Below are 27097 nucleotides of genomic sequence, written 5' to 3' on the forward strand. Positions count from 1 at the left end.
GACTTGAATCAGTGTACAGGTATCTCCCTGAGGGAGAGGTACTGAGAGACACAAGTCAGTGTACAGATATCTCCCTGAGGGAGATGGGATGGAGAGACACCAGTGTACGGATATCTCCCTGGGGGAGAGGGGACTGGAAGACACCAGTCAGTGTACAGATAGCTCCCTGAGGGAGAGGGACTGAGAGACACCAGTCAGTGTACAGATATCTCCCTGAGAGAGACTGGGAAACACCAGTCAGTGTACTGATATCTCCCTGAGAGAGAGGGACTCGGAGACACCAGTCAGTGTACAGATATCTCCCTGAGAGAGAGGGACTCGGAGACACCAGTCAGTGTACAGATATCTCCCTGAGAGAGAGGGACTCGGAGACACCAGTCAGTGTACAGATATCTCCCTGAGAGAGAGGGGACTGAGAGACACCAGTCAGTGTACAGATATCTCCCTGAGAGAGAGGGACTCGGAGACACCAGTCAGTGTACAGATATCTCCCTGAGAGAGAGGGACTCAGAGACACCAGTCAGTGTACAGATATCTCCCCGAGAGAGAGGGACTGAGAGACACCAGTCAGTGTACAGATATCTCCCTGAGAGAGAGGGACTGAGAGACACCAGTCAGTGTACAGATATCTCCCTGAGGGAGAGGGGACTAAGAGACACCAGTCAGTGTACAGATATCTCCCTGAGAGAGAGGGACTGAGAGACACCAGTCAGTGTACAGATATCTCCCTGAGGGAGAGGGGACTGAGAGACACCAGTCAGTGTACAGATATCTCCCTGAGAGAGAGGGACTGAGAGACACCAGTCAGTGTACAGATATCTCCCTGAGAGAGAGGGACTGAGAGACACCAGTCAGTGTACAGATATCTCCCTGAGGGAGAGAGAGACTGAGAGACACCAGTCAGTGTACAGATATCTCCCTGAGAGAGAGGGACTGAGAGACACCAGTCAGTGTACAGATATCTCCCTGAGAGAGAGGGGACTGAGAGACACCAGTCAGTGCACGGATATCTCCCTGAGAAAGAGGGGACTGAGAGACACCAGTCAGTGTACAGATATCTCCCTGAGGGAGAGAGAGACTGAGAGACACCAGTCAGTGTACAGATGTCTCCCTGAGAGAGAGGGACTGAGAGACACCAGTCAGTGCACAGATATCTCCCTGAGAGAGAGGGGACTGAGAGACACCAGTCAGTGTACGGATATCTCCCTGAGAAAGAGGGGACTGAGAGACACCAGTCAGTGCACAGATAACTCCCTGAGGGGGAGTGGGACTGAGAGACACCAGTCAGTGTACTGATATCTCCCTGAGAGAGAGGGGACTGAGAGACACCAGTCAGTGTCCAGATATCTCCCTGAGAGAGGGGACTGAGAGACACCAGTCAGTGTACAGATATCTCCCTGAGAGAGAGAGACTGAGAGACACCAGTCAGTGTACAGATATCTCCCTGAGAGAGAGGGACTCGGAGACACCAGTCAGTGTACAGATATCTCCCTGAGAGAGAGGGGACTGAGAGACACCAGTCAGTGTACAGATGTCTCCCTGAGAGAGAGGGACTGAGAGACACCAGTCAGTGTACTGATATCTCCCCGAGAGAGAGGGACTGAGAGACACCAGTCAGTGTACTGATATCTGCCTGAGAAAGAGGGGACTGAGAGACACCAGTCAGTGTACAGATATCTCCCTGAGAGAGAGGGACTCGGAGACACCAGTCAGTGTACAGATATCTCCCTGAGAGAGAGGGGACTGAGAGACACCAGTCAGTGTACATATATCTCCCTGAGAGAGAGGGACTCGGAGACACCAGTCAGTGTACAGATATCTCCCTGAGAGAGAGAGACTGAGAGACACCAGTCAATGTACAGATATCTCCCTGAGAGAGAGGGACTGAGAGACACCAGTCAGTGGACAGATATCTCCCTGAGAGAGAGGGGACTGAGAGACACCAGTCAGTGTACAGATATCTCCCTGAGAGAGGAGGGACTGAGAGACACCAGTCAGTGTACAGATATCTCCCTGAGAGACAGGGACTGAGAGACACCAGTCAGTGTACAGATATCTCCCTGAGGGAGAGGGGACTGAGAGACACCAGTCAGTGTACAGATATCTCCCTGAGAGAGAGGGGACTGAGAGACACCAGTCAGTGTACAGATATCTCCCTGAGGGAGAGGGGACTGAGAGACACCAGTCAGTGTACAGATATCTCCCTGAGGGAGAGGGGACTGAGAGACACCAGTCCGTGTACAGGTATCTCCCTGAGGGAGAGGGACTGAGAGACACCAGTCTGTGTACAGATATCTCCCTGAGAGAGAGGGACTCGGAGACACCAGTCAGTGTACAGATATCTCCCTGAGAGAGAGGGGACTGAGAGACACCAGTCAGTGTACAGATGTCTCCCTGAGAGAGAGGGACTGAGAGACACCAGTCAGTGTACTGATATCTCCCCGAGAGAGAGGGACTGAGAGACACCAGTCAGTGTACTGATATCTCCCTGAGAAAGAGGGGACTGAGAGACACCAGTCAGTGTACAGATATCTCCCTGAGAGAGAGGGACTCGGAGACACCAGTCAGTGTACAGATATCTCCCTGAGAGAGAGGGGACTGAGAGACACCAGTCAGTGTACAGATATCTCCCTGAGAGAGCGGGACTCGGTGACACCAGTCAGTGTACAGATATCTCCCTGAGAGAGAGGGACTCGGAGACACCAGTCAGTGTACAGATATCTCCCTGAGAGAGAGGGACTGAGAGACACCAGTCAGTGTACAGATATCTCCCTGAGAGAGAGAGACTGAGAGACACCAGTCAATGTACAGATATCTCCCTGAGAGAGAGGGACTGAGAGACACCAGTCAGTGGACAGATATCTCCCTGAGAGAGAGGGGACTGAGAGACACCAGTCAGTGTACAGATATCTCCCTGAGAGAGGGGGGACTGAGAGACACCAGTCAGTGTACAGATATCTCCCTGAGAGACAGGGACTGAGAGACACCAGTCAGTGTACAGATATCTCCCTGAGGGAGAGGGGACTGAGAGACACTAGTCAGTGTACAGATATCTCCCTGAGAGAGAGGGGACTGAGAGACACCAGTCAGTGTACAGATATCTCCCTGAGGGAGAGGGGACTGAGAGACACCAGTCAGTGTACAGATATCTCCCTGAGGGAGAGGGGACTGAGAGACACCAGTCCGTGTACAGGTATCTCCCTGAGGGAGAGGGACTGAGAGACACCAGTCAGTGTACAGATATCTCACTGAGGGAGGGAGAGACTGAGAGACACCAGTCAGCGTACAGATGTCTCCCTGAGAGAGAGGGACTGAGAGACACCAGTCAGTGTACAGATATCTCCCTGAGAGAGAGGGGACTGAGAGACACCAGTCAGTGTACAGATATCTCCCTGAGAGAGAGGGGACTGAGAGACACTAGTCAGTGTACAGATATCTCCCTGAGAGAGAGGGACTGAGAGACACCAGTCAGTGTACAGATATCTCCCTGAGAGAGAGGGGACTGAGAGACACCAGTCAGTGTACAGGTATCTCCCTGAGAGAGAGGGGACTGAGAGACACCACACCAGTCAGTGTACGGATATCTCCCTGAGAGAGAGGGGACTGAGAGACACCAGTCAGTGTACAGATATCTCCCTGAGAGAGAGGGGACTGAGAGACACCAGTCAGTGTACAGATATCTCCCTGAGAGAGAGGGGACTGAGAGACACCAGTCAGTGTACGGATATCTCCCTGAGGGAGAGGGGACTGAGAGACACCAGTCAGTGTACAGATATCTCCCTGAGAGAGAGGGACTGAGAGACACCAGTCAGTGTACAGATATCTCCCTGAGAGAGAGGGGACTGAGAGACACCAGTCAGTGTACGGATATCTCCCTGAGAGAGAGGGGACTGAGAGACACCAGTCAGTGTACAGATATCTCCCTGAGAGAGAGGGACTGAGAGACACCAGTCAGTGTACAGATATCTCCCTGAGGGAGAGGGACTGAGAGACACCAGTCAGTGTACAGATATCTCCCTGAGAGAGAGGGTACTGAGAGACACCAGTCAGTGTACAGATATCTCACTGAGAGAGAGGGGACTGAGAGACACCAGTCAGTGTGCAGATATCTCCCTGAGAGAGAGGGGACTGAGAGACACCAGTCAGTGTACAGATATCTCCCTGAGAGAGAGGGGACTGAGAGACACCAGTCAGTGTACAGATATCTCCCTGAGAGAGAGGGGACTGAGAGACACCAGTCAGTGTACGGATATCTCCCTGAGGGAGAGGGGACTGAGAGACACCAGTCAGTGTACAGATATCTCCCTGAGAGAGAGGGACTGAGAGACACCAGTCAGTGTACAGATATCTCCCTGAGAGAGAGGGGACTGAGAGACACCAGTCAGTGTACGGATATCTCCCTGAGAGAGAGGGGACTGAGAGACACCAGTCAGTGTACAGATATCTCCCTGAGAGAGAGGGACTGCGAGACACCAGTCAGTGTACAGATATCTCCCGAGGGAGAGGGACTGAGAGACACCAGTCAGTGTACAGATATCTCCCTGAGAGAGAGGGGACTGAGAGACACCAGTCAGTGTACAGATATCTCCCTGAGGGAGAGAGAGACTGAGAGACACCAGTCAGTGTACAGATATCTCCCTGAGAGAGAGGGGACTGAGAGACACCAGTCAGTGTACAGATATCTCCCTGAGAGAGAGGGGACTGAGAGACACCAGTCAGTGTACAGATATCTCACTGAGAGAGAGGGGACTGAGAGACACCAGTCAGTGTACAGATATCTCCCTGAGGGAGAGAGAGACTGAGAGACACCAGTCAGTGTACAGATATCTCCCTGAGAGAGGGGGGACTGAGAGACACCAGTCAGTGTACAGATATCTCCCTGAGAGAGAGGGACTGAGAGACACCAGTCAGTGTACAGATATCTCCCTGAGAGAGAGGGACTGAGAGACAACAGTCAGTGTACAGATATCTCCCTGAAAGAGAGGGGACTGAGAGACACTAGTCAGTGTACAGATATCTCCCTGAAAGAGAGGGGACTGAGAGACACTAGTCAGTGTACAGATATCTCCCTGAGGGAGAGGGACTGAGAGACACCAGTCAGTGTACAGATATCTCCCTGAGGGAGAGGGACTGAGAGACACCAGTCAGTGTACAGATATCTCCCTGAGAGAGAGGGGACTGAGAGACACCAGTCAGTGTACAGATATCTCCCTGAGAGAGAGGGGAGTTAGATCCAGATACCTCCCTGAGGTCCAGGGTTTCTTCGACTCATTATTTTTTCCTGTTCCCAGAAATCCCTGAGTTCCCGGTACAATTCACTACTTGCTAAGATCGAAAATGAATCAAGACAAAGATGTGAGGCGTTACTGTCGGAAGTGATGGGATCGGTAAATGAGAAATTGGAATCTGGTTATTACTTGAGACCTGGAGGATATCGGGAGTTGGAGAGCGAACTGGAGCATGGCACAAAGCAATTCAATGCTGCAACTTTCGAGGAGATGATGGTCAGTCCACCATTTTATTTATGGATTTCTCCACTTCTCCATTTCTCGCTCTGTTTTTCTCTCTCTGTCGCTCCCTCTCTCTGGGGGCGATTTTCCTGGAGCCGTCAGGCGGGCTTTCAGGCGTGTGGGGGGGGGAAATCGCAAAAATAGGGGGTCGAGACCGCCCCCCCCCCCCCCACCCCTGCCTGATTCCCCGCCCCGTCCGATTTTCACCCCGGCGTTTCTGTCCGACTCGAATCAGTCCTGCCCGCAGCAGGCGGGACTGGTCGTCGGGAGCCTAATCACCAATAATTGGCATCTATAATGCCATTTTAAGGGGCCCTTGCTATTTTCAGCCTTTTCCCACGTTAAACACGCCTGGTGGGAACCCCGCTGATGAAACCTGACGTGAACAATATCGGATTGCTGACTATCAGCTGCAGGTCAATCAGGAAAGAAGAGATTTAATCAGAAATCATTTGTAGGTTGCAGGACCTTGTTGTTTCAGGCTTGGGGCAACTTGTTCCAGGCTTAGGCACAGCTGTGGAAGGTTGGAGCCTCACACACTTCTCCAGTGTGAGCTCCTGGGAAGCCCCTCTCGCCACCCTCACTCAGCGCTTCCTCAACGGAGGCATCTACCAGAAGCATGGGAGGCCTTTTATTCTTTTCCCTTCTTGGCATTAGAGGATCTCCAACAGCAGAGGCGGCAGCAGCAGCAGCAGGAGCGACAGGCTACGGCTCACCCACCTGAGGCAGACAGGCCAGAAGGGGCCAGCGCATGGAATCCAGTCGGCGCAGGAGATACCCCCCAAACAGGGTCTACAGACACAGGGTGAGCTACCTCAACATGACTGAGCAGCAGTGCCAAAGGCAGCTCCGACTTTCGCGAGAGGTTGTGACTGACATCTGCGCAATGCTGCAGCAAGACCTGGAGCCCAGGGCACTTGGTAGACACGCCTTACCAGTGGCCATCAAAGTCACCACCGCACTCAACTTTTTTGCCTCAGGCTCCGTCCAGGGATCAGCAGCAGACATCAGCGGCATCTCCCAGGCGGCCGCACACACTTGCATCACGCAGGTAACCGATGCCCTCTTTGCCCTCGCGCACAATCACATCCATTTCACCAAGGATCGAGCAAGTGTCACAGTGCGAGCGGTTGGATTAGCTCATCTGGCAGACTTTCCAAGGGTGCAGGGCGTCATTGACTGCACACATGTGGCCCTTAGGGCACCCCATCGCAATCCAGGAGTTTTTGTCAACCGCAAGGGCTTCCACCCCCTTAAGGTTCATCTGGTGTGTGACCACAAGAAGGAGATTTTGCATGTTTGTGCCAAGTACCCTGGCAGCTGCCATGACTCCTTCATATTGCGCCAGTCTACTGTACCTCCGCTATTCAGGCCACCAGACGTACTTCAGGGATGGCTACTTGGAGACAAGGGCTATCCCCTGTGGACTTGCCTAATGACGCCATTGAGGAGACCAACCAACGAAGCTGAGGAGCGCTACAACTCCAGCCACATTTCCACCAGATGCATTATCGAGCAAACCATCGGATTGCTGAAGATGCGCTTCAGATGCCTGGATAGATCAGGTGGAGCCCTACAGTACTCGGCAGCCAGGGTCTCCAAAATCGTCGTGGTTTGCTGTGTGCGTCACAACATGGCACAGCGTTGTGGCTTGCAGATTCCTCAGGACCAAGTGGCTCCTCACAGACCCGCCTCAGATGAAGATGATGCTGAGGAGGAGGAGGAGGATGAGGGCGAAAACGACCATCCTGCAGAGGCCCATCAACCAGCGGCACCATTACGCGAGAACATTGCTGCCCGGGATGCAAGGAACGCACTCATCCTGTCCAGATTTGCTTAGCCTAGTACATCGAACACTGTAGCCTCGCTGCTTCTTACCTGAGCATGGACAGGGGCTAAACCCTACGCATTCCTACCTATTTGACCAGCATCCTGACAACTGCAAGTAATTCTAAGGCCTCAATGCAAAATCCCCATTCGCCAAATGACACATGCCACAACTGCAGAAGTTGCCATCAGATTTTTTATAAACAAGACACTGATGACATAATAACTATATACAAAACTTTTCACCCAAGTGACTACCCTTGTGATTAGTGGTGCTTTATTTTTCTCTTACGCGTGCTACATAGTGGTTCCCCTGTGGTTTCAGCAGATGTGGAGGCCCCTTGCTGACTTTCCTGCTACTCCTGTCTCGACACCTTTGGCGGGCGTCCTCTGGGGTGGCGAGCCTGTGAGGGCTCGCCAGCAGTCTGCTGCTCCTGCGGCTGTGCAGGGGTTGAGACGCCTCTCTCACTTGGGTGTGGACTCCGGCGGGGCTCTGACCAAGGGCTCTGCAGTGGCATGGAAGTGTGAGTGTGTGGAGAGGATCCCCCACTTCCTTGAGGTGTGCCAACAACCTCCCTCTCATGGGTCAGGTCCCCCTCAGCACCTGCAAGTGGCTGGAGAGCACCTTGCTGCACATCAGGGGGGCCATGGGGACCCGTATCTGCACTGGCAGTCCTACTCAGAAGGACTTCCATGAAGGTCTGGTTTCTGTGTTCAATAGATGCCCATAGCCTGGCGACTAAGCTCCTCCATGGCCGTAGCCCTCCTCTCCTCGGCCGTAGCCCTCCTCTCCTCTACCGCAGCCATCCTCTCCTCTACGGTAGCCAGCCTTACCACGGAGGTAGCCATCCCCTCCGTGGTGATGCGTTCATGCGCTAATGACTCCACTAAGGTTCTGCTCATGTTCACTATGGACTCCTCCATTTGCTCCACACTCACAGCGACCCTGGAGACAAAACCTGCCAGAGACTCCTGCATCTGTGCATGGAGATCCATCACCTCTTCTCTTGCGGATGGACCCAGAGGCACAGGGTCGACATGCAGCTGAGCTGAGCTGGCAAAGCCCTGCGCCCTCCGACGAGGACTCTCCACTGCTGTCCCTGTCTCCACAATCTGCTGAGGCTCACTTGTGAGCTGTGAAACACCAGGTGACAACACTATATCCCGAAGGTCCCACCGAAGTGTGAGTGTCTGCGCTGGTGCTGGGTGCGCTTACTTCTGCTGACGCTGCGCCCTCAGAAGTTGGAGCTTCCTCTGAGGAGTCTGGCTGCTCAGCCTCTTCCTCCTCCACAGTGGGGACGGGGGCTCTGGATGGTCCTGTGGGGGAGTAAAGGAAAGAGTTAGAGATGTGATGCCAAGGGTACATGCACATTGGATTTTGCAGATGTTCATAAGTCCAAATGATGTAGCTTCAGAATCATAACAGCAACTCATGCAATGCCAATGAGAGAGATGGAAAACTATTCTGTCACCAGCTTGCGGGACTGCCCCTGTCTCTCCTTCCCCAGCTTCTGCAGCCACATCAGCCACAATTTCCAGCACTCCTTCCTCCCAGGGGGTCAGGTGGGCGATTCAGGGTGGGCCTCCTCCAGTCCTGGCTCACTCTCTGTTGTTGTGAGCTCTCTTTTCCTGCAATGAGGGAGACAAGTGGAGTTTGAGTGAGAATGAAGGAGTGAGTGTAGAGATTGCATAGCATAGATACTTAGAGGGAGACAAAGATGGTGTGAGGCTGCAAGACCAAGGGCCCTCCCTGTGTGTTGTCAGTTGTGTTCAAAGCATCAGAGCGAGAGGGAGTGTGAGGGCTGCATGGTGGAATAGTTATGTGAATGTGAGCATTGAGAGAGAGGGAATGGGTAAGGGTGCATGGATGTGACTGTGAAGTGGGATGCGGAGGAAGAGAGTGCTAAAGCTGAGTGCTGGTGGGGAAAGGCAATGGGGATCAGTTTCAGGGTGATGGAAACTTCATACTTACTTTTCCTGTACGGTGAAGGTCATGGAATCGTTTCCGACACTGTATCCAGGTTCTTCTGGTGACTCCCTAAGAGTTGACATCTGCTGACACCTGCATCCATGCGGCCTTGGTCTCAGTGGGAGGCCTCTTCCTCCCTGACCTAGGGAAGAGGACCTCCCTGTGGGCCCTAACCCCATCCAATAATGCCTGCAGTGAAGCCTCGTTGAATTTGGAGGCAGCTCAGGGTCTGGCACTGGCCACAGCTGCTACAGGCTCCTCTGCCATCCTGTGTGGTTCGTTTGGAAGCCTGCAGAGGAAGCAATGCTTGCTGTGGACCTTAAAAACACCACGAATGATGACATCATACTGTGCGGCTTTCTGACTGGAAATAGTCAATTAGCAAAGGTTCCCACACGCTGGAAATGAATTGGCCAACTGAGGGAAAATTGCATCAATCTGGCAGACCCATTTAGATTCGTGTGGGAACTCCGACATTCGGGGAACCCGACAATTCCCCACACCTGCAGGCAAATCAAGCCCTCTGTCTCCATCTCTCTATTTCTGTTCTTTTCATATATTGCTTTCTGTCATTCTCCGCCCCCCCTCCATGTCTCTCACTCTCAGTGAGGCTCTTTCTCTCTCTTTAGGCTGTGGGAAGAGATTAAATCGTTGGGGAGAGTCAGTGATAGGGGAGAGTGTAGATGGGCTGTGGGAGGAGATTAAATGGGTGGGGAGAGTCAGTGATAAGGGAGAGTGTACATGGGCTGTGGGAGGAGATTAAATGGGGGGTAGAGTCAGTGATAGGGGAGAGTGTACATGGGCTGTGGGAGGAGATTAAATGGGGGGTAGACTCAGTGATAGGGGAGAGTGTACATGGGCTGTGGGAGGAGATTAAATGCGTGGGTAGAGTCAGTGATAGGGGAGAGTGAACATGGGCTGTGGGAGGAGATTCAATGGGTGGGGAGAGTCAGTGATAGGGGAGAGTGTACATGGGCTGTGGGAGGAGATTAAATGGGTGGGGAGAGTCAGAGATAGGGGAGAGTGTACATGGGCTGTGGGTGGTGATTAAATGGGTGGGTAGTCAGTGATAGGGGGGAGTGTACATGGGGTGTGGGAGGAGATTAAATGGGTGGGGAGAGTCAGTGATGGGGGAGAGTGTACATGGGCTGTGGGAGGAGATTAAATGGGTGGGGGGAGTCAGTGATAGGGGAGAGTGTACATGGGCTGTGGGAGGAGATTAAATGGGTGGGTAGAGTCAGTGATAGGGGAGAGTGTACATGGGCTGTTGGAGGGGATTAAATGGGTGGGTAGAGTCAGTGATAGGGGAGAGTGTACATGGGCTGTGGGAGGAGATTAAATGGGTGGGGAGAGTCAGTGATAGGGGAGAGTGTACATGGGCTGTGGGGGCAGATTAAATGGGTGGGGAGAGTCTGATAGGGGAGAGTGTACATGGGCTGTGGGAGGAGATTAAATGGGTGGGGAGAGTCAGTGATAGGGGAGAGTGTACATGGGCTGTGGGAGGCGACTAAATGGGTGGGGAGAGTCAGTGATAGGGGAGAGTGTACATGGGCTGTGGGGGCAGATTAAATGGGTGGGGAGAGTCAGTGATAGGGGAGAGTGTACATGGGCTGTGGGAGGAGATTAAATGGGTGGGGAGAGTCAGTGATAGGGGAGAGTGTACATGAGCTGTGGGAGGAGATTAAATGGGTGGGGAAAGTCAGTGATAGGGGAGAGTGTACATGGGCTGTGGGGGGAGATTAAATGGGTGCGGAGAATCAGTGATAGGGGAGAGTGTACATGGGCTGTGGGAGGAGATTAAATGGGTGGGGAGAGTCAGTGATAGGGGAGAGTGTACATGGGCTGTGGGAGGAGATTAAATGGGTGGGGAGAGTCAGCGATATGGGAGTGTGTACATGGGCTGTGGGAGGAGATTAAATGGGTGGGGAGAGTCAGTGATAAGGGAGAGTGTACATGGGCTGTGGGAGGAGATTAAATGGGTGGGTAGAGTCAGTGATAGGGGAGAGTGAACATGGGCTGTGGGAGGAGATTCAATGGGTGGGGAGAGTCAGTGATAGGGGAGAGTGTACATGGGCTGTGGGAGGAGATTAAATGGGTGGGGGGAGTCAGTGATAGGGGGGAGTGTACATGGGGTGTGGGAGGAGATTAAATGGGTGGGGAGAGTCAGTGATAGGGGAGAGTGTACATGGGCTGTGGGAGGAGATTAAATGGGTGGGGGGAGTCAGTGATAGGGGAGAGTGTACATGGGCTGTGGGAGGAGATTAAATGGGTGGGTAGAGTCAGTGATAGGGGAGAGTGTACATGGGCTGTTGGAGGGGATTAAATGGGTGGGTAGAGTCAGTGATAGGGGAGAGTGTACATGGGCTGTGGGAGGAGATTAAATGGGTGGGGAGAGTCAGTGATAGGGGAGAGTGTATATGGGCTGTGGGAGGAGATTAAATGGGTGGGGAGAGTCAGTGGTAGGGGAGAGTGTACATGGGCTGTGGGAGGAGATTAAATGGGTGGGGAGAGTCAGTGATAGGGGGGAGTGTACATGGGGTGTGGGAGGAGATTAAATGGGTGGGGAGAGTCAGTGATAGGGGAGAGTGTACATGGGCTGTGGGAGGAGATTAAATGGGTGGGGGTAGTCAGTGATAGGGGAGAGTGTACATGGGCTGTGGGAGGAGATTAAATGGGTGGGTAGAGTCAGTGATAGGGGAGAGTGTACATGGGCTGTTGGAGGGGATTAAATGGGTGGGTAGAGTCAGTGATAGGGGAGAGTGTACATGGGCTGTGGGCTGTGATAGGTGGATGGGGATAGGGGAGACTGTAGAAATACTCCACACTCTTATTCTATTCCCTCACACTTGATGATTTTATTGTGTTATAGAATCATAGAGGGTGAAATAGAGAGAGATTTGGAGGGGGGAGAAATCACAGAATCCTGGAATCTCACAGCACATAAGGCGGCTGTTCGGCCCGTTGTGCTTGTGCCGGCTCTCTGAAAGAGCTCTCCAATTCCATCCCTCATTCCCACTTTTCCCCATAAACCCTGCAAATTTGTCCCCTTCAAGTGCATGTCCAATTGCTGCTTGAAACCTCCTATGGACTCTGATCCCACCACCCTTTCAGGTAGAATGTTCCAGATCGTAGCAACCCTCTGTCTGAAGAAATTCCTCCTCATTTCCCCTCGAATTCTCTTGCCGGTTGTTTTTAATCTGTGACCCACTTGGCAGCAGAAACAGTTTCTCCCTATTTGCTCTAGCAAGACCCCTTATAATTTTCAATACCTCTTGTAGGTCTCCCCTTAACCGTCTCTGCTCCAAGGCGAACAACCCCAGCTTCTCCAGTCTCTCCACATAACTGAAGTCCCTCATCCCTGGTACCATTCTGGTCAATCTCCCCTTAACCGTCTCTGCTCCAAGGCGAACAACCCCAGCTTCTCCAGTCTCTCCACATAACTGAAGTCCCTCATCCCTGGTACCATTCTGGTCAATCTCCCCTTAAACTTCTCTGCTCCAAGGCGAACAATCGCAGCTTCTCCAGTCTCTCCACATAACTGAAGTCCCTCATCTCTGGTATCATCCTGGTAGACCTCCTCTGTACCCTCCCCCAGGCCTTGACATCCTTCCTAAGGTGTGGTGCCCAGAATTGTGCACATTAATCCAGCTGAGGCTTAAGCCGTGATTTGTAAAGGTTTAAACAGGACTTCCTTGCTTTTGTATTCAATGCCCCCTATTTACAAAGCCAAACATCGCTTATGGCTTCCTAACCTCCTTATCAACTTGCCCTGCCTCCTTCAAAGATTTGTGAATATGCACCCCCAGGTGCCTCTACTCTTGCACCCGCCTCAAAAATTGTCCCCTTTAGATTATACTGCCTCGCTATGTTCCTCCCAAAGTGCATCACTTCACACTTACCCGCATTAAACTGCATCTGCCATGTGTCTGCCCAGTTCACCAGTCTGTCTCTGTCCTCCTGAAGTCTGGTCATGTCATGCTCACTGTTTGCTGCATTGCCAAGCTTTGTATCATCTGCAAACAAGAAAAGCAATGGTCCTAATATTGACCCCTGGGGACCCCAACAGCATACTTCTCTCCAATCAGAAATAAATGTCCGTTCACCATTACTCTCTGCCTCCTGTCCCATAGCCAATTATGTGCCCCAGTTACCACCGTCCGTTTAATCCCATGTGCTTTGATTTTCCAAAGAAGAATTTTATGTCGAGCTTGCAAACTATCGCCCCATCTCCAACCTCCCTTTCCACTCAAGTCCTTGAACGTGTTGTCGCCTCCCAAATTCATGCCCATCTTTCCCGGAACTCCTTGCTTGAATCCTTCCACAGGTTTCTGCCCCTGCTACAGTACCAAAACAGCTCTTACAAAGGTCACAGGTGACATCCTAATTGACGGGTGACAATGGTAAACCATCCCTTCTCGTCTGTCTGTAGCCTTTGACACGGTTGACCACAAAATCCTGCTCCAACGCCTCTCCACCGTCGTCCAGCTGGGTGGGACTGCACTCACCTGGTTCCTTTCCTGTCTCTCCAGTCGTAGCCAGAGAATCACCTGCAATGGCTTCTCTTCAAGCTCCCGAACCATTACCTCTGCTGTCCTCCAAGGATCTATCCTTGCCCGCCTCCTATTTCTCATCTACATGCTGCCACTCGGTGACATCAACTGACAACACAGCGTGAGTTTACACATGTACACTGAAGATTCCCAGCTCTATCTCTCTCCACCACCTCTCTTGTACTGTCAGACTGCTTGTCCGACATCCAGCAATGGATGAGCTGAAATTTCCTCCAATTACAAATTGGGAAGCCATTGTCTTCGGGCCCCGCCATGAACTCCGTTCCCTTACCACCAATTCCAGCCCTCTCCCCGGCAACTGTCTGAAGCTGACCAAGTCTGTTCACAACCTTGTTGTCATATTTGATCACAAGTTGAGCTTCCAACCACACATCCGCTCCATCACTAGGGACCGGCTATTTCCCCCTCCATAACATCGCCGATCTCCGCCCTTGCCTCAGCTGATCCGCTGCTGAAATCCTCCTCCATGCCTTTGTTACCTCTAGACTTGACTATTCCAACGCACTCCTGGTTGGCCTCTCACATTCTACCCTACATAAACTTGAGGTCATCCAAAACTCAGCTGCCCGTGTCCTAACTCGCACCAAGTCCCGTTCGCCCATCGGCCCTGTGCTCGCTGACCTACATTGGCTCCCGGTTAAGCAACGCCTCGATTTTAAAATTTTCATCCTTGTTTTCAAATCCCTCCACGGCCTCGCCCCTCCCTATCTCTGTAATCTCGTCCAGCCCCACAACCCCACGAGATATCTGCACTTCTCCAATTCTGCCCTCTTGCACATCCCCCTGATTTTAATCACTCCAGCATTGACGGCCGTGCCTTCAGCTGCCTGGGCCCTAAGCTCTGGAACTCCCTCCTGTGAAGCGCCTTGCGACATTTTAGTGCGTTAAAGGCGCTATATAAATATATAAGTGTTTGTTGTTGCTAGCTTCTGGGCCCCCCCGAGTGTCTCCGCTCTCTGGAGTATTGAAAGGTTGACAGTGCGACGTGCCCTGACTGAATCTTTCCCTCCGTACAGGGGACGGAAGTCCTCGCCCTCTTCCTGCGCACGGTGAAGCCTCACGTAGCGCAAGTGCTGAAGGTGGACAGCATGCTGAACAAAAAGGAGCAGCAAATGTCTGGTGAGAGAAGCGATTCGCAGGCATCGAGGGGATGGTTGGTGGGGGAGCGGGGGGGGCGTTGATGGGGGTGGGCCGAGGGCTCAGGGGGCTTTCGAGCTGGTGCACTGGGACTCGCTATTCCTACTCTGTGTCTCTGAGCCTCAGTACCTCAATGGGTGAAATCAGCTAACTTAGCACAGCCCGGAAATGGTACTGAGCACCACAAAGAGCCAGGAACGGCCCAGCTTCCACCTCCAGCCTGTGCTGAGTTAGCTGATCTTACCCGGTGTGGGATTGGGCCGTATAGTGTCTCGAGACACCTCACACACGCCCAGGGCAGCTCGGGTTAGATACAGAGTAAAGCTCCCTCTGCACTGTCCCATCAAACACTCCGAGGGCAGGTATAGCATGGGTTAGATACAGAGTAAAGCTCCCTCTACACTGTCCCATCAAACACTCCCAGGGCAGGTACAGCACGGGTTAGATACAGAGTAAAGCTCCCTCTACACTGTCCCATCAAACACTCCCAGGGGCAGGTACAGCACAGGTAAGATACAGAGTAAAGCTCCCGCTACACTGTCCCATCAAACACTCCCAGGGCAGGTACAGCACGGGTTAGATACAGAGTAAAGCTCCCTCTACACTGTCCCATCAAACACTCCCAGGGGCAGGTACAGCACAGGTAAGATACAGAGTAAAGCTCCCGCTACACTGTCCCATCAAACACTCCCAGGGCAGGTACAGCACGGGTTAGATACAGAGTAAAGCTCCCTCTACACTGTCCCATCAAACACTCCCAGGGGCAGGTACAGCACAGGTAAGATACAGAGTAAAGCTCCCGCTACACTGTCCCATCAAACACTCCCAGGGCAGGTACAGCACGGGTTAGATACAGAGTAAAGCTCCCTCTACACTGTCCCATCAAACACTCCCAGGGCAGGTACAGCACGGGTTAGATACAGACTAAAGCTCTCTACACTGTCCGAGATGTAAAGATATCGGGTATAACTATTCTGTGATGCATTTTTTAATCGTTATCCAAGCTTTGAATGAACAGCTCTTGAAAGCGGAGCAGGAGAGACAATCCAGGAAAGAGCGGAGAGAGGAGGAGGAGCGTGTCAGGACTGAGGAGCTAGTGAGACAGATGAAGGAAAAGTTTGAGGAAGAGAAGGCGAAGAATTTGCTGGAGCATGAGGAGGCCATGGAGAGAAAGCAGGCAGAGAGGGAAAAGTACTCGTCCGAGAATCGTGAAAAGGAGGAGAAGAAGATGCATGACGACTATGAATACCTCAGGAGAGAGCAGGAAAGGATAAGAAATCGCGGTTTCTTGGACTATTTCCGCGACTTTTTCGGATGGTTGAGGGAGAAATTTTCTCCTTGGTAACAAAGTCACGACAGTCCCGAATCTCGAACTGATCTTCCCTTGACAGCCTGTCTCACAATGTAACGAGAATCGGTCGACGTAACTAAGATCCCTGTTCTAGTCGCTACAGTTAGTCCGTCTGTTCTTTGATCCCAACGGCCAGCTCTTGACCATTTTAATATATAGGAAAACATTGCTCCCAAACAGAGCAGGAAAGTCCCAGGCTCCATCCCCGGCCTGTGCTGAGTTAGCCTGATCTCACCCGGTGTGGGACTGAGCCCCACACACACACACACAGAGCAGGAAAGGCCCAGGCTCCATCCCCGGCCTGTGCTGAGTTAGCCTCATCTCACCCGGTGTGGGACTGAGCCCCTCACACACACACAGCAGGAAAGGCCCAGGCTCCATCCCCGGCCTGTGTTGAGTAATTTTCCATAACAATTATATTTCAGTACAACAAGCCCTGCAAAGATGAAGTGAATGGAGAAGCTGAGCGAATTTTGACAAATGGAGAGCTTTGTTTATGGTCGCTGTCCCTGTGAATGAGGAAATAAAGAGATCAATAAATGTGATTGTGGCGTCTGTTTGATTCCTTGCACCTCCGGACATTGTGGGACAATTTGTTAAGAGTGTTGTTGTTGGTTCTTTGTTGAGGTTTGATGGTTTGTGGTTTGGGATGTCCACTGTGACTCAGTGGGTCGCACACTCGCCTTGAGAGTCAGAAGTTTGTGGGTTTCAAGCCCCACTCCAGGGACTTGAGCACATAAATCTAGACTGACACTCCAGTGCAGTGCTGAGGGAGGGCTGCACTGTCGGAGGTGCCGTCGTTCGGATGAGACGTTAAAACCGAGGCCCTGTCTGCCCTCTCAGGTGGATGGAAAAGATCCCACGGCCACTATTTCGAAGAAGAGCAAGGGAGTTCTCCCTGGTGGCCTGGCCAATATTTATCGCTCAAAATCGGATTATCTGGTCATTATCACATTGCTGTTTGTGGCATCTTGCTGTGCGCAAATTGTCTGCCGGGCTTCCTACATATCAACTGTGACTACACTTCAAAATGTACTTCATTGGCTGTAAAGCACTTTGGGACGTCCAGTGGTCGTGAAAGGCGCTATATAAATGCATGTGTTTCTTTTTACTGAGCCCGATTGGGTAGAGTGTACAGGGGCTGTGGGAGGAGATTAAATGGGTGGGTAGAGTTCATGATAGAGTGTATCTAACCCGTGCTGTACCTGCCCTGGGAGTGTTTGATGAGACAGTGTAGAGGGAGCTTTACTCTGTATCTAACCCATGCTGTACCTGCCCTGGGAGTGTTTGATGGGACAGTGCAGAGGGAGCTTTACTCTGTATCTAACCCGTGCTGTACCTGCCCTGGGAGTGTCTGATGGGACTGTGTAGAGGGAGCTTTACTCTGTATCTAACCCGTGCTGTACCTGCCCTGGGAGTGTTTGATGGGACAGTGTAGAAGGAGCTTTACTCCGTATCTAACCCATGCTGTACCTGCCCCGGGAGTGTCTGATGGGACAGTGTAGAGGGAGCTTTACTTTGGCTCTAACCCATGCTGTACCTGCCCTGGGAGTGTTTAATGGAACAGTGTAGAGGGAGCTTTACTCTGTATCTAACCTGTGCTGTACCTGCCCTGGGAGTGTTTGATGGGACACTGTAGAGGGAGCTTTACTCTGTATCTAACCCGTGCTGTACCTGCCCTGGGAGTGTTTGATGGGACAGTGTAGAGGGAGCTTTACTCTGTATCTAACCTGTGCCTACCTGCCCTGGGAGTGTTTGATGGGACAGTGTAGAGGGAGCTTTACTCTGTATCTAACCCGTGCTGTGCCTGCCCTGGGAGTGTTTGATGGGACACTGTAGAGGGAGCTTTATTCTGTATCTAACCTGTGCCTTCCTGCTCTGGGAGTGTTTGATGGGACAGTGTAGAGGGAGCTTTACTCTGTATCTAACCTGTGCCTACCTGCCCTGGGAGTGTTTGATGGGACTGTGTAGAGGGAGCTTTACTCTGTATCTAACCCGTGCTGTACCTGCCCTGGGAGTGTTTGATGGGACTGTGTAGAGGGAGCTTTACTCTGTATCTAACCCCTGCTGTAAGCCCTGGGAGTGTTTGATGGGACAGTGTAGAGGGAGCTTTACTCTGTATCTAACCCCTGCTGTAAGCCCTGGGAGTGTTTGATGGGACAGTGTAGAGGGAGCTTTACTCTGTATCTAACCCTGTGCTGTACCTGCCCTGGGAGTGTTTGATGGGACAGTGTAGAGGGAGCTTTACTCTGTATCTAACCCCGCGCTGTACCTGCCCTGGGAGAGTTTGATGGGACAGTGTAGAGGGAGCTTTACTCTGTATCTAACCCGTGCTGTACCTGCCCTGGGAGTGTTTGATGGGACAGTGTAGAGGGAGCTTTACTCTGTATCTAACCCGTGCTGTACCTGCCCTGAAAGTGTTTGATGGGACAGTGTAGAGGGAGCTTTACTCTGTATCTAACCCGTGCTGTACCTGCCCTGGGAGTGTTTGATGGGACAGTGTAGAGGGAGCTTTACTCTGTATCTAACCCGTGCTGTACCTGCCCTGAAAGTGTTTGATGGGACAGTGTAGAGGGAGCTTTACTCTGTATCTAACCCGTGCTGTACCTGCCCTGGGAGTGTTTGATGGGACAGTGTAGAGGGAGCTTTACTCTGTATCTAACCCGTGCTGTACCTGCCCTGAAAGTGTTTGATGGGACAGTGTAGAGGGAGCTTTTTTCTTTTCGTACTATAGATGCCCCTTAAAGTTCAATGTGCATTGGGGCTAGATTGCGATCTGCCTCGTGTCCCCCACATGTGTGGATATCCTGCCGACAGCCAGTCTCTAGTCCCTGACTTGCGGAATGGGAAGTTGGGCGGCCTTGGTGAGGAATTGCACCCAGTGGGTGTCAGCACCTTGTGAAGGAGAGGGGGCTGGTGGGGTGGAGGGGTGTGGGTCTGCGGTAGGGGGAGAAGGTAACACATCCGGGGGGAGGTGGGGGGAGGAAAGTTTTGAAGTAAATCTTGTTGATTCTTTTTCTTTTAAATATCCTTTTGAAAGTTCTGAGAAAGAAGGTGATTCAAATATCTGCGGCAATACCAAACCCGGAGGAAGAGTGAAGGAAAGAGAGATAGACAGAATGAAGGAAGGGGAGAAAGAAAGAAGGAAAGAGTTGAAGGTACTCTCTGCCGCAATACCGATCCCGGAGGAAGAGCGAAGGAAAGAACTAAGAAAAGAGAGAATTAAGGAAGAGAGAAAGAAAGAAGGAAAGGAACAAAAGAGAGAAAGAATCATAGAAATTTACAGCACAGAAGGATGCCATTCGGCCCATCGTGTACATGCCGGCCGACAAAGAGCGATCCAGCCTAATCCCACTTTCCAGCTCTTGGTCCGTAGCCCTGTAGGTTGCGGCACTTCAAGTGCACATCCAAGTACTTTTTAAATGTGATGAGGGTTTCTGCCTCTATCACCCTTTCAGGCAGTGAGGTCCAGACCCCCACCACTTTCTGGGTGAAAAAAATTCTCCTCAAATCCCCTCTAACCTTACGACCAGTTACTTTAAATCTATGCCCCCTGGTTATTGACCCTTCTGCTAAGGGAAATAGGTCCTTCCTATCTACTCTATCTAAGCCCCTCATCATTTTATACACTTCAATTAGGTCTCCCCCTCAGCCTCCTCAGTTCCAAAGAAAACAACCCCAGCCTATCCAATCTTTCCTCGTAACTAAAATTTCCCCAGCACAGGCAACATCTTTGTAAATCAGCTCTGTACCCTCTCTAGTGCAATCAGATCTTTCCAGTAATGTGACCAGAACTGCACACACTACTCTAGCTGTGACCTAACTAGTGTTTTATACAGTTCAAGCATAACCTCCCTGCTCTTATATTCTATGCCTCAGCTAATGAAGGCAAGTATCCCGTATGCCTTCTTAACCACCTTAGCTACCTGTCCTGCTACCTTCAGGGATCTGTGGACATGCATTCCAAGGTCCCTCTGATCTTCTGCACTTCCCAGTATCCTACCATTTACAGACTACTAGCTGGGGGGAGCCCGGCTTTCCCAGTGCTGTTTTGGGCCGGGCGGTTTAAATCGAGTGCCAGGCTTTGGGCCCTGTCTGTGTCCCTCTGTGAATCTGCTGTCGGACAACATTTCTACCTTTTAATACCTTGAAAGATGAAAGTGAAAGTACTTATAAAACGTTTTTGGTAAATCTTATGTTATTTTTAAAAGAGATGCTAACTTTTTCAAAGCTGGATGATCAAAGTAGTTTGAGCTGGAAGCTGAAGTCATGGCAGTGAAACAATGGCTGCCAGATCCCTGAGATGAAAACGATTAGTTCCGCCCACACACACACACACCGATTGGCCAACCATCAGGGGACCGTACTGTAGGATTGGTCAATCGTGACGGCACAGGATTGGTCGAACCTTGACGTCAGTCAATCAATGCTAAGTAGCAGATAATGAGTTTAATTTTGAAGGTTTTTTGCATAAGGCGTGAACAATTTTCATCCGACCGAAAAGGAAATATGCTTACGACCGTCCTGGAAGCGTAAGCTTTCTTCGGAGGTAAAGCGCGCGTAGGTACGCTCTATAACTTTCGAGCGCATAGCCGGACAGACGCACACGTGAGGACAGACAGACAGAAGGACAGACAGACAGATCGATTCCTTTATAGATATAATAGATAGATAGATATTCCTTGTTCTGTATGCTCAATAAACCTATGACAACTGATTTCAGTGTTTCAGAACCTTATCAAGAATCTTATGTGAGCCAATGAACTAGTTTTTGAAGTGTGGTCACTGTTGTACTGTAGGATCCGCGGCAAACAATTTGCGCACAGCAAGATCCCACAAACAGCAAATGTGATAACGACCGGATAATCTGTTAATTAGTGAGGTTGATCGAGGGATAAATATTGGCCCCAGGAGACTGGGGAGAACTCCCCTGCTCTTCTTCCAATAGAGGCCGTGGGAGTTTACGTCTCATCTGAGCGGGCAGATGGGACCCACGGTTTAATGTCTCATCCAAATGATGGCACGTCCGACAGTGCAGCGCTCCCTCAGTACTGCTCCTCCGACAGTGCAGCGCTCCCTCAGTACTGCCCCTCTGACAGTACAGTGCTCCCTCAGTATTGCCCCTCCCACAGTGCAGCGCTCCCTCAGTACTGCCCCTCCGACAGTGCAGCGCTCCCTCAGTACTGCCGCTCCGACAGTGCAGCGCTCCCTCAGTACTGCCCCTCTGACAGTACAGTGCTCCCTCAGTACTGCCCCTCCCACAGTGCAGTGCTCCCTCAGTACTGCCCCTCCGACAGTGCAGCGCTCCCTCAGTACTGCCCCTCCAACAGTGCAGCACTCCCTCAGTACTGCTACTGCTCCTCCGACAGTGCAGCGCTCCCTTAGTACTGACCCTCCGACAGTGCAGCGCTCCCTCAGTACAGCCCCTCCGACAGTGCGGCACTCCCTCAGTACTGCTCTTCCGACCGTGCGGTGCTCCCTCAGTACTGCCCCTCCGACAGTGCAGTGCTCCTTCAGTACTGCCCCTCCAACAGTGCAGCACTCCCTCAGTACTGCCCCTCCGACAGTGCAGCGCTCCCTCAGTACTGACCCTCCGACAGTGCAGCGCTCCCTCAGTACAGCCCCTCCGACAGTGCGGCACTCCCTCAGTACTGCCCCTCCGACAGTGCAGTGCTCCTTCAGTACTGCCCCTACAACAGTGCAGCACTCCCTCAGTACTGCTACTGCTCCTCCAACAGTGCAGCGCTCCCTCAGTACAGCCCCTCCGACAGTGCGGCACTCCCTCAGTACTGCTCTTCCGACTGTGCGGCGCTCCCTCAGTACTGACCCTCCGACAGTGCAGTGCTCCTTCAGTACTGCCCCTCCGACAGTGCAGCGCTCCCTCAGTACTGACCCTCCGACAGTGCAGCGCTCCCTCAGTACAGCCCCTCCGACAGTGCGGCACTCCCTCAGTACTGCCCCTCCGACAGTGCAGTGCTCCTTCAGTACTGCCCCTCCGACAGTGCAGTACTCCCTCAGTACTGCTGCTCCGACAGTGCAGCGCTCCCTCAGTACAGCCCCTCCGACAGTGTGGCACTCCTTCAGTACTGCTCCTCTGACAGTGCAGCGCTCCCTCAGTACTAACCCTCTGACAGTGCAGCACTCCCGCAGTACTGCCACTCCGACAGTGCAGCGGTCCCTCAATACTGACCCTCTGACAGAGCAGCGCTCCCTCAGTACTGCCCCTCCGACAGTGCAGCACTCCCTCAGTACTGCTCCTCCGACAGTGCAGCGCTCCCTCAGTATTGCCACTCCGACAGCGCAGCTCTCCCTCAGTACTGCCCGTCCGACAGTGCAGCGCACCCTCAGCACTGCCCCTCCGACAGTGCAGCTCTCCCTCAGTACTGCCCCTCCGACAGTGCAGCACTCTCTCAGTACTGCCCCCCCGACAGTGCAGCGCTCCCTCAGTACTGCCCCTCCGACAGTGCAGCACTCTCTCAGTACTGCCCCTCCGACAGTGCAGCACTCCCTCAGTATTGCCCCTCCAACAGTGCAGCGCTCCCTCAGTACTGATGCTCCGACAGTGCAGCGCTCCCTCAGTACTGACGCTCCGACAGTGCAGCACTCTCTCAGTACTGCCCCTCCGACAGTGCAGCGCTCCCTCAGTACTGCCCCTCCGACAGTGCACCACTCTCTCAGTACTGCCCCTCCGACAGTGCAGCACTCCCTCAGTATTGCCCCTCCAACAGTGCAGCGCTCCCTCAGTACTGACGCTCCGACAGTGCAGTGCCCCCTCAGTACTGGCAACTGGGAATATCGGCCTGGATTATGAGGCTTGAGTTAGAGATGGCACTCAGGATGAAAACATAATACTAGACGGGCCGTTGGCTGACTGTAGGCAATGCCCGGTGTGGGACTGGGCCCCACACACGCACAGACTAGGAAGGGCCTAGGCTACAACCCCGGCCTAATGCTGAGTTAGCCAATCTCATCCGGTGTGTGACTCAGACAGAGAGAGAGGGAGGGAGGAAGAAATAGAGACAGTGAAAGGGAGGGCAACAGAGATAGATAGAGAGAGACAGACAGAAAGAGAGAACTGGGGAAAGAGCGACAGAAGGGCAGAAAGATAGAGCCAGAGAGTCAGAGAAAGTGAGAGGACAGAGTGAGAGATGGAGAGTGAGAGAGCGAGCCAAACAGAGAGCGAGATATCGTTGGAGAGAGAAAGCCAGAGAGAGATGGAAAGTGAGAGAATGACAGAGATGGACAGAGAGAGAGAGAGAGACAGAGATATAGTTGGAGAGAGAGAGGAGTGAGACAGAGAGAAAGAAGAAGGGAGATGGCGATATGTTTGGACAGAGAGACAGATGATGGAGTGCTAGTGACAGAGAAACAAGAGAGACAGTGATAGAGACAGAGTGAGACACACAGAGGGCGAGATGGAGAGAGAGAGAGGGAGATGGACTGAGAGAGAACGATGGAGAGAGTGAGAGAGAGATCGATGGAGAGAGAGACCGATGGAGAGAGAGAGTGAACTGTGCGTGGAGAGAAGGGCTAATTGATAAAAAGAGCCCAGGTGATGTGAGCCGCGGCCCCTTTAAGAAGAGGAGGGCGGCTGTGCCAGGACTGTGAATGCGCTGATGGGGCCGAGCAGCAACAGCTCCCCCCGATGGCAGAGCCCAGACTCTCTGCCCACTGCCAGCTCCAGCCACCAGCTTCAGTTTCATTTCTCCTCCTCACCGTCACTGTGTCAACGTCACCCTTAGGAACAGGAACAGCAACACAGAGCACGAGCTTCAGCCCTGCCCCAGTCCCACTGGAGTGCACAGCGCTGGCTGTGTGTGTCTCTCTCTCTCCTGCTCTCGCTCCCTCCTCATCTCCTGTTCCACTAACCCCACTGCCCTCCACCAGAGCCTCGCTCAGGGACCTCAGACTCACCATGTACCTGCTGGCTGCAGCCCGTCTCCAGGTGAGGAGTCTCCATTAACCCTTTCCCTCCCTCGCTGCTGATCCCTGCCCTGTTAGACTTGTAGCTTCTGACTGAACACTGGACTCCACCCACCCCTGGTCGTCTTCCAATAATATTGCAGGATGTTACATCCCACCTGGGAGGGCAGACACAGTCCTTGAGTTTAACGTCTCATCCCGAGAGACGGCACCTCCGACAGTGCAGCACTCCCTCAGTACTGACCTCCGAAAGTGCAGCACTCCCTCAGTACTGCCCCTCCGACAGTGCAGCACACCCTCAGTACTGCCTCCCTGACAGTGCAGCGCTCCCTCGGTACTGCCCCACCACAGTGCGGTGCTCCCTCAGTACTGCCCCTCCGACAGTGCAGCACTCCCTGAGTACTGCCCCTGCGACAGTGCAGCGCTCCCTCGGTACTGCCCCTGCCACAGTGCGGCACTTCCTCAGTACTGACGCTCCGATAGTGCAGCGCTCCCTCAGTACTGCCCCTCCGACATTACAGTGCTCCCTCAGTACTGCCCCTCCAACATTGCAGCGCTCCCTCAGTACTGCCCCTCCAACAGTGCAACGCTCCCTCAGTACTGACCCTCCAATAGTGCAGCACTCCCTCAGTACTGCCCCTTCGACAGTGCAGGGCTCCCTCAGTACTGCCCCTCCGCCAGTGCAGGGTTCGCTGAGTATGGCCCCACCGACAGTGCAGCGCTCCCTCAGTACTGCCCCTCCGACAGTGCCGCGCTCCCTCATTACTGACCCTCCGACAGTGCAGCACCCCTCAGTACTGCCCCTCCGACAGTGCAACGCTCCCTCAGTACTGGCACACCAACAGTGCAACGCTCCCCCAGTATTGACCCTCCAATAGTGCAGCACTCCCTCAGTACTGCCCCTTCGACAGTGCATCGCTCCCTCAGCACTGCCCCCTTAAAGTGCGGCGCTCCCTCAGTACTGCCCCTGCAACAGTGCAACACTCTCTCAGTACTGACCCTCCGATAGTGCAGCAGTCCCTCAGTACTGCCCCTCCAACAGTGCAGCGCTCCCTCAGTACTGCCCTTCCGACAGTGCCGTGCTCCCTCAGTACGACCCCTCCGACAGTGCAGCGATCCCTCAGTACTGACCCTCCGACAGTGCAGCACTCCCTCAGTGCTGCCCCTCCAACAGTGCGGCGCTCCTTCAGTACTGCCCCTCCCACAGTGCAACGCTCCCTCAGTACTGCCCCGCCGATAGTCATAGAGTCATAGAGTCATAGAATTTTACAGCACAGAAAGAGGCCCTTCGGCCCATCGTGTCTGCGCCGTCCATCAATCCCTGTCCAGTCTAATCCCATTTTCCAGCATTTGGTCCATAGCCTTGTATGCAATGGCATTTCAAGTGCTCATCCAAATGCTTCTTGAATGTTGTGAGGGTTCCTGCCTCTACCACCCTTTCAGGCAGAGAGTTCCAGATTCCAACCACCCTCTGGGTGAAAAAGTTCCTCCTCAAATCCCCTCTAAATCTCCTGCCCCTTACCTTGAATCTATGCCCCCTTGTTATTGACCCCCCTACTAAGGGGAAAAGTTCCTCTTTATCTACCCTATCTATGCCCCTCATCATTTTGTACACCTCAATCAGGTCCCCCCTCAGCCTTCTTTGCTCCAATGAAAACAACCCCAGCCTGTTCAGTCTTTCTTCATAGCTGAGGCGCTCCATCCCAGGTAACATCCTGGTGAATCTGCTCTGCACCCTCTCTAAAGCAATCACATCCTTCCTATAGTGAGGCGACCAGAACTGCACACAGTACTCCAGCTGTGGCCTCACCAGCGTTTTGTACAGCTCCATCATAACCTCCCTGCTCTTATATTCTATGCCTCGGCTAATGAAGGCAAGTATCCCATATGCCTTTTTAACCACCTTATCTACCTGTTCCGCTGCCTTCAGGGATCTATGTACATGCACACCAAGGTCCCTCTGACCCTCTGTACTTCCTCGGGTCCTACCACTCATTGTGTATTCCCTTGCCTTATTTGTCCGTCCAAAATGCATCACCTCGCACTTTTCAGGGTTAAATTCCATTTGCCACTTTTCCGCCCGTCTGACCAACTCGTTTATATCTTCCTGTAGCCTGAGGCTTTCCTCCTCACAATTTACCACACCACCAATTTTCGTGTCATCTGCGAACTTACTGATCATACCTTTTACATTCTCATCCAAATCATTTATGTAGATCACAAACAGCAAGGGACCCAGCACCGATCCCTGAGGTACCCCACTAGACACAGGCTTCCAGTCACAAAAGCAACCTTCGACCATCACCCTCTGCCTCCTGCCACTCAGCCAGTTTAGGATCCAATGCGCCAAGGCACCCTGGATCCCATGGGCTCTTACCTTCTTGACCAGTCTCCTATGCGGGACTTTGTCAAAAGCTTTACTGAAGTCCATGTAAACCACATCCACAGCATTTCCCTCATCCACACACCTAGTCAGCCCCTCGAAAAATTCAATCAGATTTGTCAGACATGACTTACCCTTGACAAAGCCATGCTGACTATCCCCGATTAATCCTTGCCTCTCCAAGTGGAGACTAATTTTGTCCCTCAGAATTTTTTCCAATAATTTCCCTACCACAGATGTTAGGCTCACTGGCCTGTAATTCCCTGGTTTATCCCTGCTACCCTTCTTGAATAATGGTACTACGTTAGCTGTTCTCCAGTCCTCTGGTACATCCCCTGTGGCCAGAGAGGTTCTGAAAATTTGTGTCAGAGCCCCTGCAATCTCCTCCCTTGCGTCGCACATAGTGCAGCGCTCCCTCCGTACTGA

General features: G+C 52.5%; 1 protein-coding gene across 2 annotated transcripts in view; it reads left to right on the forward strand.

Moving 5' to 3' along the window:
• The window catches only part of LOC147095479 (guanylate-binding protein 1-like), a 61325-nt gene extending 40243 nt beyond the window's left edge, over positions 1 to 21082 (forward strand). Inside the window, exons 9-11 of one of the 2 annotated variants that reach the window (XM_085974624.1) lie at positions 5292 to 5504; positions 14894 to 14996; positions 19406 to 21082. In XM_085974624.1, coding sequence (XP_085830750.1) covers positions 5292 to 5504; positions 14894 to 14996; positions 19406 to 19464 — 375 coding nt within the window. In that variant the 3' untranslated portion in view covers positions 19465 to 21082. Of the gene's footprint in view, positions 1 to 5291; positions 5505 to 14893; positions 14997 to 16018; positions 16911 to 19405 lie in introns of those variants that run through there. The other variant, XM_085974622.1, reaches the window with a different exon arrangement.
• Positions 21083 to 27097: the final 6015 nt, after the last annotated feature.

This window comes from Somniosus microcephalus, unplaced genomic scaffold (genome assembly GCF_052327205.1).
Source record: "Somniosus microcephalus isolate GS21.2 unplaced genomic scaffold, FLI_Smic_1.0 unresolved_chr1, whole genome shotgun sequence".
NCBI classification, from domain to species: domain Eukaryota; kingdom Metazoa; phylum Chordata; class Chondrichthyes; order Squaliformes; family Somniosidae; genus Somniosus; species Somniosus microcephalus.